The following is a 14,677-nucleotide window of genomic DNA, read 5'->3' as shown; positions in this document are numbered from 1 at the left end:
ACATGAACTTGTTTACTTGATTCATTATGTTTTGACATGCTTAAACCCTTCACTATATGAACATGCTTATCTACGATTTGGATTTTGGACCCGTGTGTATTTGAAACCATGATGTTTGTGGGTGTCATCTATGGAAACCCTCACGAGACCACACTCGTCCACTAGGGCAACCTAGGGGTTTAACGGCTTGTTGCATACGCTAAATGCAACCGGGATTCCTCCGAAAGTGAGTTAGGTTTTTCTTTTATTTTGTTTTGCTCGAGGACTAGCAAAATCTAAGTTTGGTGATGTTTGATGGGTCATGAAAATGTCCCATCTAAGTCGTTTAATTTAGTCGAGTTAGTTCGTTTCGAGTCTTTATTATAATAAAATGGTTGGTTTTCTTGATTAAGTGTGTTTTGTGGAGTTAGGTGTGAAAAACGGTTAAAAACGAGGAAAAGGTGCATGAAGGGTATTTTGGTCATTTGGAGTCAAGGACATTCTGGTAATTTGGCCAAGGTCAGTGCGTGGTTGAAAAGTAGAGGTCGAGACGAGTCCGTAGGGGAAAACGGAAGTCAAATCGGAGTCCGGATGAGTGAAATATTCAAAGTCCAAGATGGGTCAAATTCTGTTGACTAGGTGGGACACATTCGGTGCAAGTTCGGGCATGCGGGACCAGGCGAGACACGTGTCGACGGGAAGAGGCCGGTATACGCGATTCCCGTGTTACCGCTAAGCAGCGAAACGGACGCTACAGGCTTGATTTGGTGTAACGCGCGGCAACTTAACTTGGTGGTCCCGTTCAAACGTTTTAATCTTGACCGTTCTTCTCCGCGTGTCCCAGATCGACGGTTGATATTTCCGTGTAGCCCGTCGCAACTTAATTCCGTGCACCAGATCCAACGTCTTAATCTCAGCCGCAACCTTCCGCGCAAATCAGATCCAACGGCTGCTGTGCATCTACACCTTTATTGCATATTCCGTGTTGCCGAAGTAGCGTATAAAGTTGCTCCCGACCACGTGTCTCTGTCTAAACCGTCCACATCCGCGTCTTGGAGATCCGACGGTTGCTGACTTTGTCAAGGCTTCTTAAGTTGCTTCCGGCCACACCTTAGCATCCGGATTTCGCCCAATTAACCTAGCCACCTGGTTTTGTCCTTTTTTAACCCATTAAATCCCAAAAGTAACCCTTCCTTTTAATTCTTTTTACCATTTAACCCAACCAAAACCCTAACCCTATAAATAAATCATTTTCTCCTCCATTAAAACCTAGACTTGCAAACCCTCTCATACTCCTTCTTCTTATCTACCTCTTCTACCATTAATAAACCTCTTCTTACTCAATCCCTCTTCTATGAAATCCATCTTTTTCTATCTTCTCTACTAATACTACTACTTTCTTCTCTACCATTAATAGTCATCTCCTTCTTTCTTCCATATTCTTCCATTATCTTTATCCCACTTCATCTCTTCTTTCCAACTTCTTTCTAGATCTAATTTCTTCCTTCTCCTTCTTTTTCTTATATGGGTGGCAATAAAATAGCTATTACTTGGATTTCTTGGAGTACAATTCTTGAACATAAATGGAGCAAATCTTGGACATCAAAATGGAGATACATGGGAATATGGAATTTGAGCATTCTTGGTGATTTCTTTCCATTAATTTCTTAGTATTTTCATTTATTTTACAATGTCAATGAATGTTATTCTAGATTCCATGTATAGTTAATTTAGCAATCTAAGGTTGTAAATGAAACCCATTTTGGATCTTTATAATACTTGTTCTTGATTAATTAAATCCTTTGATGTGCTTTAATGCCTATTGATTGTCATTTCATGTTGATTCTATAACCTTATTGTCATTCATGTATTATAATTAGATATTTCATGCTTTTATTGATTTATTAGATGAGATATGCCTTTTAGATCTTGAATGATAGTGTAGGAAATTAGTTTTATATGGTAGTCAATCATACATTCTTAATTATAAAATTGTTTCATCTAGAATATCATCCGGAATCCAAATAGTTCATTATATTGGATCCCGAGTAAATACAAAAGAGATTTAAGTAATTAAGTGCTTGTTTTGTAAAGTGAAATTATGCGGTGGATTTTATAACCTTAGATATCTTCTTACCTCTCTCTTAGGTAGTTTATTTAGTTTTATTTGTTTTCTTATTTCTTGCAAATCAATCATCAATTTTATGAAGTGGTGTGTGTGTGTGTGTGTGTTAGTCTAAGTTAGATATTGACATTTTGATTATTGGGCTAAACTCGCCGTTAATATCTAAAGTTACCTACCTATCCCTTGGGACGATACTCGATCTTATTTTAAATACTATAACTTGACCCCGTATACTTGCGGGAATAGACCTATTTTTAGGCCCATCAAGTATGCTTTTTAGATGATGAATAATAATTAAGCAATTCGAATCTCTATAAGGAAGACAATTAGAATTAGTAATTATAAAATTGTTTTATCTAGAACATCATCCGGAATCCAAATAGTTCATTATATTGGATCCGGAGTAAATACAAAAGAGATTTAAGTAATTAAGTTCTTGTTTTATAAAGTGAAATTATGAGGTGGATTTTATAATCTTAGATATCCTCTTACCTCTCACTTAGATAGTTTATTTAGTTTTATTAGTTTCCTTATTTCTTACAAATCAATCATCAAATTCATGAAGTGGGGTGTGTGCGTGTTTTAGTCTAAGTAGATATTGACATTTTGATTATTGGGCTAAACTCGCTGTCAATATTCGAAGTTACCTACCTATTCCCTGGGACGATTTCCCGATTTACTAACATACTATAACTTGACCCCGTATACTTGCGGGAATAGACCTATTTTGGGCCTATCAAGTTTTTGGCGCCGCTGCCGGGGATAGGTTTAGTAGTTAGGATATCGTTTGCTTGTTTGTTCATTAGTTTAGTGTTAATTTCTTACTTAGACATTTTTTCTTTATTTGTTTTTCTATTTTCTTAATTGTATTTTCTTTTAGGTGTCATTTCAAGGAAATAGCCAGAAGAGACATAGAAGCGAAGGAAAGGAAGGAATCGAGAAGTCAAGCGAAAAGTCGATAGTATCGCATTCTATCTCTTCCTTCTTACTTTTGTGCGATTGTTTAGTTCTATAATTGTTAGTTCCCATTTTGTGATTATGTGTTACCATATTTGAATATTGATAGATCATGGCCCGTTCTTATAACGGTTGGCCATTTGATGTTGATGATGATGAGCTTATTTCGAGGACTCCCCGCACTAACCGACCTGATATGACCTTAGGTGAATACCAAAGGATGTGTAGAGATGCTCCGATTAGTGATGGGAATAGACCATTTGAGCCTGACCGATCTCGTATGCCCCTAGGAGAATACTGATGGATGTGTAGACACGATCAGATTAGTGATAGATATGGTCCGACATCAAATATGTATGAGAGACCTTACATTTCACACTTTTCTGAGACAAATGATTTTAGAGGTAGGTATCATCCTAGCGTGTATGGAGGGAACTATCAACAAGAGTCTTCATCTCGTTACACTAGTGAGCCTTATCATGAAGAGACTCTTGAAGATAGTTCTCAATTAGAGTTTGTGAGTCGTCTGACTGAAATGATGTTACAACTTAAAGAGACACAAGATCGATTTCAACAGACGCAGGCTCAAATGCAACAAGAGTTACATCAGAAGTTTGAGTCTCTAAATCATCAATTAGAGATGATTGCTTCACAGTTATTAGCCGACGAGGAAGGGGTTTTACCACCCCAAACTCAAGAGGGTACTAGGTCCGATGGCGAGGGTAATACGTCTAACCCTAGTACTAAGTTAAATGTCGACGAATCAACTGAGAGGACCCAAGAACTTGAACAAACTGATAACCTTGTTGTCTCGTTTCCTCACCATGTGTCGTCTCATCATGATAGGACTACATTAGACTTTGAGATTCAGGATGATAGCTCTATGAACAAGTTTGGGGACGACACTATTTTGAACTTTTCAATTTTCGACACTTATAGGGAGTCAGTCTTAGATGCCAGACATGATGTTATAACTGACTGCGAGGCTCCAGATGCCTTTGAGGATATTGATGACGTAGTAGTTAAAGACATGTTGGATAGTTTGTCAAACTATTTACCTAAGGAAACCATGGACCTTGACTTGGTCCCCGAGCCTATTGCATGCCTTACCCTTAGAGTCTAGTTCGACTTTCCACATGATCTCAAACTCGGTTATTGATCCCTTTTGGGACATTTCAGACGTCTTCCCGACGTCTACGGACTTAGTGGATGTTCTATCCACTAAGCTTGCAGCTGACTTTTTGCCTTCGACTGACCTCTTAGCCCTTCACTTATATGTCGATCCTTTTGACGACTTCTTAGTCGTCGCCCCTAGCATTTATGCTTACTTAGTGGACCGTGCATCCACTAAGTTTGGGGATGGCTTATTTTCTTCAATCGTCTTACTTGCACTTTATAGTTTATACATAGTTGTGAGACGATTACCATTTGTATATAGCTTTCTTTGGGTTGACCCCCAAATTTTCCGTCTTTTGCTTTATGATCGTTAGGCCGATTAATGGGTCTTGATGTTTGTGGGTATCATCTCTGGAAACCCTCCACGAGACATAACTCGTGTTCTTGTGTGAAATCAAGAGAATCAAAGGCTAATTGCATAGCTCAATGCAATCGTGTATACCCACGTTAGTGGTAGATTTGTGTGTGGTCATGTCTTTTATGTGATTCATTCTCATGATATTTGTTGATATTTTAGGAGCAATTCTTATATGTTTTACTTCTAAGGCGTGGTTTGTTCCAAGTTTGGGGATGGCGCAAGCTTGGCATCAACTTGGAACCTCTTTATACATGAGCCTTGGTAGTATCATCTTGTATCTCCTTCGGTTATGGTAATATCTCTCCACTCTTCTCTTTAGATTGACGTGCCTCTTTATCTTTTGGTGAGTGTATGCTTAGAACATTGAGGACAATGTTAGTTTTGAGTTTGGGGATGCGGGATATGACCAAAACCAATGCATGACCATGGGTTTCGAAGACAAAAGGGTTCAAATTAGCCAAAATTTGAAAATTTTGAACATTTTGAGTAGATTTGCATGTGATTCTAGTGATAGTTTTAGGAATTTTGATGCATATGTGTCGAGTTGATGAGTTTTGTGATTACTAATGGCCTTTGCATGAAAGTCGAGTCTTTTAGTGTTTGTGTTGTGCCATGTGAGTGACATCTTAGTGAAGAAGAAACATTTCTAAGAGACCTAGAGTAGTCATTAGTGGAGACTTAACCCATGTGAGAGCTCAAAGCCTAAATTGCCATTCGAGTGTACTCTTCCGCGCTAACTCCGAGTAGAATGAAGAGCTACTCAACCTCGTAACTTATAAAAGAGCTCATTTGATCTCGTGTGCTCAATTCCCTTAGCCACTAGGAGTGACATTAGGATAGCGAATTAACCTCGCCCTTGTAGTCCATGAAACCCAATCAGAATGTCAACTAGAGGAAAGCGGATACTCCATCACCATCCATCATCTTATATCCCGAGAATGAAGACATGAGATAAAAGAATGAAGAATGTCAAAAGCAAGTATGAAATGAAAAGTTGATTGCAAGAATAGAGTTATGTGTGTAGTATTTTATTTTGGTTGATTGAATTTGTGTTATGAAAAAAAAAAATGAAAAAAAAAATGAAAAAAAAAAGTGATATGAAAAAAAGAAAAAAAAAAGAAGAAAGAAAAATAGTGAAATAAAGTGATTTTTGTGTATGTTTGAGCATGTGTTAGCTCTTTTGTGTGAGTGATGTGATTGTATATATGTGTTGGTATTTTTGTTCATGAATAAGTATTCGAAGCAAGAAACAAATGTTGAGATGCTTAAGAGGTTCTACCATAATGAAGAGGTCAAAATTCTCGGGAATCCACCACCATCACATCATCTATTGTATCCGCTAACCTTTAGAAGGCATCTTAATAGGGTAGAATGGGTGAGAAGGGTGAGTGAGCTTCCCCACTCTATTAGTGGCTAATTCCTTTTCGAAGATCATTTATTCCAAAATGTTGTCCTCACCCCTTTTTATGTGTTGAGTTCAAGTTAAGTGATCACACTCACACATACGAGCGAACCATTCTTGAGTGATTTCATTTTTGGAGTGTATGTCCGTGAGGCCGAAGTCGAGGCGAAATGTACTAACTTGGGAATCAATGTTTTGTGACTTCGGAACATAGATGTGCTCATTATGGTATGCCACTTGCATTTTAGGGTAAGATCATTAGTGAAGGGGCCTTTAGCTTTTACAAGAGCTTATTTACTTGATTCATTATGTGTTGATATGCTTAAACCCTTTACTATATCAATCATGCTTATCTACGATTTGGATTTTGGACCCTTGGGTATTTGAAACCATGATGTTTGTGGGTGTCATCTATGGAAACCCTCACGAGACCACACTCGTCCACTAGGGCAACCTAGGGGTTTAACGGCTTGTTGCATACGCTAAATGCAACCGGGATGCCTCCGAAAGTGAGTTAGGTCATTTCTTTTGTTTTGTTTTGTTTTGTTTTGTTTTGTTTTGTTTTGTTTTGCTCGAGGACTAGCAAAATTTAAGTTTGGGGATGATTGATGGGTCATGAAAATGTCCCATCTAAGTCGTTTAATTTAGCCAAGTTAGTCAGTTTCGAGTCTTTATTGTAATAAAATGGTTGGTTTTCTTGATTAGGTGTCTTTTGCAGAGGTAGGTGTGAAAAACGGTTAAAAACGAGGAAAAGATGCATAAAGGGTATTTTGGTCATTTGGAGTCAAGAACATTCTGGTAATTTGGCCAAAGTCAGTGGGTGGTTGAAAATTAGAGGCCGAGACGAGTCCGTAGGAGAAAACGGAAGTCAAATCGGAGTCCGGACGAAGGAATAAATCAAGGTCAAAGTTGAGTCAAAGGATGTTGACTGATGGGACACTTTCGGGCACGGTTCTGGCACGCGGTATACAAGAAGACACGTGGCGCGCTTTGGAGGCCGGTATATCCTATTCCCGTATTAGCGCTGAGCATCGAAACGAAGCTTATGAGTGTGATTTTGTGTATCTCGAAGCAGCTTACTTCGGTGATCCCGGTTCCACGTTTTAATCTTGGCCGCTTGCTCCCGCGTTATCAAGCTCTAACGGCTGCTGTGTGTCCCGTCCATTATTCCATCCCGTGTTACCCGAAGCTGCTTATTAAGGTAAGCCCAGACGCGTGTCACCTTACCAACACTCCAGATCCGCGCGTCATCTAATCTGACGGCTCCTATTTTACCCGCAACTTAACTCCATGCATCCGGCTATATCCAATCATCTGAATTTCCAACATAAAACCCTAGCCGCCTGCCCAACTAGGGTTTTATCCTTTTAAACCTTTCTATTTACCCCATTAATCCTCATCTTCCTACTATTTACCATTTTAACCCAACACAAACCCTAACTCTATTTAATAGCACTTGCTCCTCCATTAAAACTTAGACTTGCAAACCCTCTCAATCCCTCTTCTCTATTCCCTTACCTTCTCTTTCTCTACTTTTCTTTCTCTAACCCTAAAATCATCCTCTCAATCCCCTCTTACCTATTTCTTTCTCCACCTAACCCATCTTTTTCATTCTTTATCCATCTTTCTCTACTACTACTTCCTCTCTACCACTATTATTAATAGTCATCTCCTTCTTTCTTCCATATTCTTCTATCATCTTTATCTCCTTTCATCTCTTCTTTCCAACTTCTTTCTACATCTAATTTCTTCCTTCTCTTTCTTTTTCTTATTTGGGTGGCAATAAAATAGCTATTACTTGGATTTCTTGGAGTAAAATTCTTGAGCATAAATGGAGCAAATCTTGGATAAAATGGAGATACATGGGAATATGGAGTTTGAACATTCTTGGTGATTTCTTTCCATTAATTTCTTAGTATTTTCATTTATTTTACAATGTCAATGAATGTTACTCTAGATTCCATGTATAGTTTACTTAGCAATCTAAGGTTGTGAATGAAACCCATTTTGGATCTTTATAATACTTGTTCTTGATTAATTAAACCTTTTGATGTGCTTTAATGTCTATTGATTGTTTATCTATATGGATTGGATTTTGTTTCCATTACTCATGCCTCATAATTAGATATTTCATACTTTCGTTAAGTAATTAGATGGAGTATGTTTTTTAGATGATGAATAATAGTTAAGCAATTCGAATCTCTATAAGGAAGACAATTAGAATTAGTAATTATAAAATTGTTTTATCTAGAACATCATCCGGAATCCAAATAGTTCATTATATTGGATCCCAAGTAAATACAAAAGAGATTTAAGTAATTAAGTGCTTGTTTTATAAAGTGAAATTATGCGGTGGATTTTATAATCTTAGATATCCTCTTACCTCTCACTTAGATAGTTTATTTAGTTTTATTAGTTTCCTTATTTCTTACAAATCAATCATCAAATTCATGAAGTGGGGTGTGTGTTTTTAGTCTAAGTAGATATTGACATTTTGATTATTGGACTAAACTCGCCGTCAATATTCGAAGTTACCTACCTATTCCCTGGGACGATTTCCCGATTTACTAACATACTATAACTTGACCCCGTATACTTGCGGGACTAGACCTATTTTGGGGCTTTACTTCTCGATTCCTTCCTTTCCTTCGCTCCTATGTCTCTTCTGGCTATTTCCTTGAAATGGTACCTAAAAGACAATACAATCAAGAAAACATAAAAACAAATAAAGCAAAAATGTCTAAGTAAGAAATTAACACTAAACTAATGAACAAACAAGCAAACGATATCCAAACTACTAAACCTATCCCCGGCAGCGGCGCAAAAACTTGATAGGCCCAAAATAGGTCTATTCCCGCAAGTATACGGAGTCAAGTTATAGTATGTTAGTAAATCGGGAAATCTTCCCAGGGAATAGGTAGGTAACTTCGAGTATTGACGGCGAGTTTAGCCCAATAATCAAAATGTCAATATCTACTTAGAATAAAACACACACACACCCCACTTCATGAATTTGATGATTGATTTGTAAGAAATAAGGAAACTAATAAAACTAAATAAACTATCTAAGTGAGAGGTAAGAGGATATCTAAGATTATAAAATCCACCGCATAATTTCACTTTATAAAACAAGCACTTAATTACTTAAATCTCTTTTGTATTTACTCGGGATCCAATATAATGAACTATTTGGATTCCGGATGATGTTCTAGATAAAACAATTTTATAATTACTAATTCTAATTGTCTTCCTTATAGAGATTCGAATTGCTTAACTATTATTCATCATCTAAAAAGCATACTCCATCTAACAACTTAACGAAAGTATGAAATATCTAATTATGAGGCATGAGTAATGGAAAGAAAATCCAATCCATATAGATAAACAATCAATAGACATTAAAGCACATCAAAGGATTTAATTAATCAAGAACAAGTATTATAAAGATCCAAAATGGGTTTCATTCACAACCTTAGATTGCTAAGTTAACTATACATGGAATCTAGAGTAACATTCATTGACATTGTAAAATAAATGAAAATACTAAGAAATTAATGGAAAGAAATCACCAAGAATGATCAAACTCCATATTCCCATGTATCTCCATTTTATCCAAGATTTGCTCTATTTATGCTCAAGAATTTTACTCCAAGAAATCCAAGTAATAGCGATTTTATTGCCACCCAAATAAGAAAAAGAAAGAGAAGGAAGAAATTAGATGTAGAAAGAAGTTGGAAAGAAGAGACGAAAGGAGATAAAGATGATAGAAGAATATGGAAGAAAGAAGGAGATGACTATTAATAATAGTGGTAGAGAGGAAGTAGTAGTAGAGAAAGATGGATAAAGAATGGAAAAGATGGGTTAGGTGGAGAAAGAAATAGGTAAGAGGGGATTGAGAGGATGATTTTTGGGTTAGAGAAAGAAAAGTAGAGAAAGATAAGGTAAGGGAATAGAGAAGAGGGATTGAGAGGGTTTGCAAGTCTAAGTTTTAATGGAGGAGCAAGTGCTATTAAATAGAGTTAAGGTTTGTGTTGGGTTAAAATGGTAAATAGTAGGAAGATGAGGGTTAATGGGGTAAATAGAAAGGTTTAAAAGGATAAAACCCTAGTTGGGCAGGCGGCTAGGGTTTTATGTTGGAAATTCGGATGATTGGATATAGCCGGATGCATGGAGTTAAGTTGCGGGTAAAATAGGAGCCGTCGGATTAGATGACGCGCGGATCTGGAGTGTTAGTAAGGTGACACGCGTCTGGGCTTACCTTAATAAGCAGCTTCGGGTAACACGGGATGGAATAATGGACGGGACACACAGCAGCCGTTAGATCTTGATAACGCGGGAGCAAGCGGCCAAGATTAAAACGTGGAACCGGGATCACCGAAGTAAGCTGCTTCGGGATACACAAAATCACACTCATAAGCTTCGTTTCGATGCTCAGCGCTAATACAGGAATAGGATATACCGGCCTCCAAAGCGCGCCAAGTGTCTTCTTGTATACCGCGCGCCAGAACCGTGCCCGAAAGTGTTCCACCAGTCAACATCCTTTGACTCAACTTTGACCTTGATTTATTCCTTCGTCCGGACTCCGATTTGACTTCCATTTTCTCCTACGGACTCGTCTCGGCCTCTACTTTTCAACCACCCACTGACTTTGGCCAAATTACCAGAATGTCCTTGACTCCAAATGACCAAAATACCCTTTATGCATCTTTTCCTCATTTTTAATCGTTTTTCACACCTAACTCTGCAAAAGACACCTAATCAAGAAAACCAACCATTTTATTACAATAAAGACTCGAAACCGACTAACTTGGCTAAATTAAACGACTTAGATGGGACATTTTCATGACCCATCAGTTAGCGACACAAGGAAGAAGATTTGTGGACCTTCTTTGGAAGCCTTCTGTCTAGAATTGGGTGAAAATAAAGAGAGGAAGAAAACCTCCAAGTGATCTTCCCGGTCTCACCAATCTGTAAATAATGCATAATTCGGCCCTAGCCCACCGAGAATTGGAGCATAATTCGGCCCGAGCTCACCGAAAATTGGTCAAGTTGCACCAGTAACTACTGGACCAATTTTCAGTGGGCTCGGGCCGAATTTGACAACATTTTCGGCTCGAGCCCACCGTAGATAACGAATCCACTACAGTGTTTTGGTGTTTTCCCATCGATTGGATTTTTTTACTAAGAGAAATTCTACTCGATATCGTCTCACCGTACCATGTTCACATTATTCGGTGGAACCAGACCGAATTGAGCTTCATGTTGAACCAATAAATAGATCATAAAACATGTAAAAATGTGTTTAGGAAATTTTCATATACTTCTTGAAAGACTGAATTTTGTCCAGAAATTGATTTTTGAGGATCTTTTACTATTTCTCCAAAAAATTTGGAAGTCGCTTCATCCATGGTGGTTTGTAACAATGAAGATACTTTTTGACTTTAGAGATGAGTGCAGAAACAATGTGGGATATTGTACAATTTCGGTGAACTTAACCTGTTATTAATGGTCGCCGATGATGGATGACAATTTCGGTGGAAGAAGAGGAATGTTTAGGGATTTGAGTTTTAGAGAGATTTGGGGTTGAGATATGTAGATTTGATAATGTGGGTGATATACACCGTTAATGTGGATTTTTTTAACCCATTACATGGAGGGCCATTTAACCAAACAAGATCAATGACTATTTACCAAGTCAATGGGTTCATGGAGAGGTCTTTTAACAAAAATGGAGGGGCCTATAAACTTCCCAATAAGTCTTGAGAGATAAGCCGCTAGAGACCACCGTATAGGTCGCTTAGGTTGCAAGCGTACCTAAAAGATTAAAACAACCTCAACCGAAATGTTGTTAGAGGCTACGTTCCTTCCTTTAGGATTTGACTATATATTATTTTAACTTGTTATGTCAGACTACCCTATGAGGATGACAAGGTTATCAAACAGGTCGAGTTGACAAAATCTTTAGTCAATTTGAGCCAAAAACACAAGGAGAAGTTGTACCAGATAGAAGGCAAAGTTATGGAAGCATTATGGATAGTGAGCCCACACCTTGATCTGCATAAAATAAAAACAGACAGAAAGAAAAAGGGCGTTTAAGTTTTAGTAGAAAACAGTTATTTGACAGGAAAGTCCTATGAGTTTATTCGTCTCGATCAATGGGCATTATGGTCTGAACGTGAACTGCATAAACTTAGATCCTAATAAAAGTTAATATCTAAGTCGTATGAGTTTATTCGTCTTGATCAAGTAGCACTTATTTTCCATATATCTAATTTGTTTATTCATTTTCATTGGTACGATAATAACAAGCTCTGGCACCACGAGAATAGCGAAAATCTATGGGAGTTTCTTTAGGTTTAGTTGTTGAAATCAATAACCATGTTCAAAAACAAAGGGTTCATGCTGATTTAGACATCTAGCAGAAAATCAATTGTTTAATTATGTGATAGTAACCTAGTTACTAGTAGTATATGGAAATTAAAATTTCTTGAGGTTACCCTTAAATGACCCAAAAATAAAGAAATTAAAAATAAAAAGGAGATACCGGTAAGGGCCATCTATAGTTATCCCGTCTTTTCACTCAGACACACCTTCACCCTTCCCACGGACTAGGTAAGTCCGATGGCATTTAGACTGGATCTAGTCCGTGTTGGACTTGAACAATCTGGGCTTAAGACGAGTTCGATTGCTCTTAGATTGCTTGGTTTGTGGGCCTTGGACTGCTCCATGTTTAGATACTTGTATTAATATACATAATTGTTATGAATCAGTATGGTCAGAGATTGGTAGATTGGTGAACTAAAACAAAATTTAATATATTCTCCACCTTTCTCCTCTCTTTCAGCTCTCACCTCCATTCTTTTAAGACTCTCTCTCCCTTCTTTTAAGACTCTCTCTCTCTCTCTCTCTCTCTCTCTCTCTCTCTCTCTCTCTGTCTGTTCAAGTATGGTGGTAGTGTGCGCACGGACAAAGGGGAAAAAAGAGGAAAAGACAGACAAGAAGAAACCAAATGTTACAGAATAAAATAAATGAAGATCATATGAAACACAAATTAAATATTTTAAGCTGAGTATTTTTTTATTCTTAATCAGAACCTGATTTTCTCCTGTTAGACGTATCTGACTAGTGATGATGAATCAATCCTCATTGATTTTCGTCTTGTTGCTTCTGATTTACATCTTGTTAATGTCAAAGAAATCCCTCCTGTTACCTTCTTCACTTCCTCTCTGATTTTAATAGTTTTGGAATTATTGATGCTTCCATTACTACAGTTTTCACTGTAAAATCCATTTTTTTCCTCAGTTTCTGGATCTCCTGAATCTAAGTAGTAAATGGGTTTTGGTTTCAATCTGGGGTTGACTTCAATTTCTTGTTCTTGCTCTTCTTCATTGTCAACTTGAGCTCTGTTTTTTTGCTCTGAATCTTGGTTAGTTGTTGAAGAAGAATCTGAAAATCGATTTAACATGGAAGAATTTCGACATGGATCTGATCTGCACCTCATTAGAATTAAAGCATTTTTTGGTGGTGTAGACAAAACAAACCCATTACTTTCTCTCTCTTCATCTTCTTTTTCTTCCTCTGTTTCTTTTTGTTTGATTGCTTCTCTTTCTTCTTCAGTTTCTTCTACTTCTCTTCTGGATTTCAATTCTTCTCTAGAAAAATGAAACCCATGTCTGAAAAATGAAAACCAACTACTTGAAACAGGACTAGAAGATTCAAGATTACATTTTTTTGAGAAACAATTAGTGAACAGAGACTTTTGGAACCAATTATACCATTTTTTAGTACAACTACATCTTCTTGTTCTTCCATTCTTGTTTGGGTTCTCTTTGTTGCATCTTATAACTTGCACTTGACCCATACAAGTAACTTTTGGTGAAGATGGTTCTTGAGTTTCAATGGTGGAAACATTCTTCTTTCTAATAAATATAGGACTTAAACTAGATCTTCCTCTACTTTTACTTCCTCCATTACTTCTCAAAAACCTCATTAATGGTGGTGGAAACTTCTCTGTTCTGCTTGGACTCGAGCTAGGTATCTTCATATCATGCACAAGAGCTGAAGGTATAGTTTTTTCTGAAAAAGGGCTTTCAGTTTTTGTTTCTTTTCTCTATGTGTGTGTGTTCCAGAGCAAAACTTTCTCTCTCTAAAAGTTGATGTTACTCTCAACCCATGACACGAATGGATGGGAAGGTATTGACTCCGGATGAAGTATTTGAGTGGACAAGGTGTGAACTGTGAAATTTGTATTCATGGTCTTGATTCATTTTATATTACTTTCTGAGGAAATTTAATAATTCTAATTACTAATAGGGGATATGGGTTTTTTCGGATTTTGGGATCTAATAACAATTTTAATGATATTTAAGTACTTTTGAGTTCTGTCTCCATGCTTGAAGCTCACTTTGGAGTAGAAAGAGTAATGTAACATTCTGTAACTCCAACACTAGTTTAACCAAACTAACCCATCCTTTCTTGAATTTAAATTATGTGGAGTAAGAATGAGAATTTGTGTATAGCAAAAAGGTCGTATCTTTTGTGTTGTGTGTCCGCTTACAGCTACACAACATCTTGTACACTCCTAAATCGTTACCAGAGCTTTGCCCCCTCTCTCCACCCACCCCTCCCAAATACGAGATTTACGTAGTTCAGTTAGCGAGAGAGAACTACTCCATGACAT

The 14,677-nt window shown here is 37.3% G+C and overlaps 1 protein-coding gene across 1 annotated transcript; it reads right to left on the bottom strand.

Moving 5' to 3' along the window:
- Nucleotides 1-12,968: 12,968 nt before the first annotated feature.
- On the bottom strand, nt 12,969-14,231 carry LOC147550100 (uncharacterized). Its single transcript, XM_086669550.1, has one exon. The coding sequence runs from the start codon at nt 14,039-14,041 to the stop codon at nt 13,106-13,108; it is 936 nt and encodes a 311-aa protein (XP_086525676.1). The 5' UTR covers nt 14,042-14,231; the 3' UTR covers nt 12,969-13,105.
- Between the last annotated feature and the right edge of the window lie 446 nt (nt 14,232-14,677).

The sequence above is a fragment of the Eschscholzia californica genome, unplaced genomic scaffold, assembly GCF_041429995.1.
Source record: "Eschscholzia californica isolate CP2 unplaced genomic scaffold, dmEscCali1.0.p SCAF_3, whole genome shotgun sequence".
Taxonomy (NCBI): Eukaryota; Viridiplantae; Streptophyta; class Magnoliopsida; order Ranunculales; family Papaveraceae; genus Eschscholzia; species Eschscholzia californica.
The sequence above is the reverse complement of the archived record's forward strand: the minus strand, read 5'-3'. Positions and strand labels throughout refer to the sequence as shown.

Bases quoted from the DNA above. Each gene is read 5' to 3' on its own strand.
- LOC147550100 (XM_086669550.1), bottom strand. From the start codon at position 14,041: ATGAAGATACCTAGCTCGAGTCCAAGCAGAACAGAGAAGTTTCCACCA.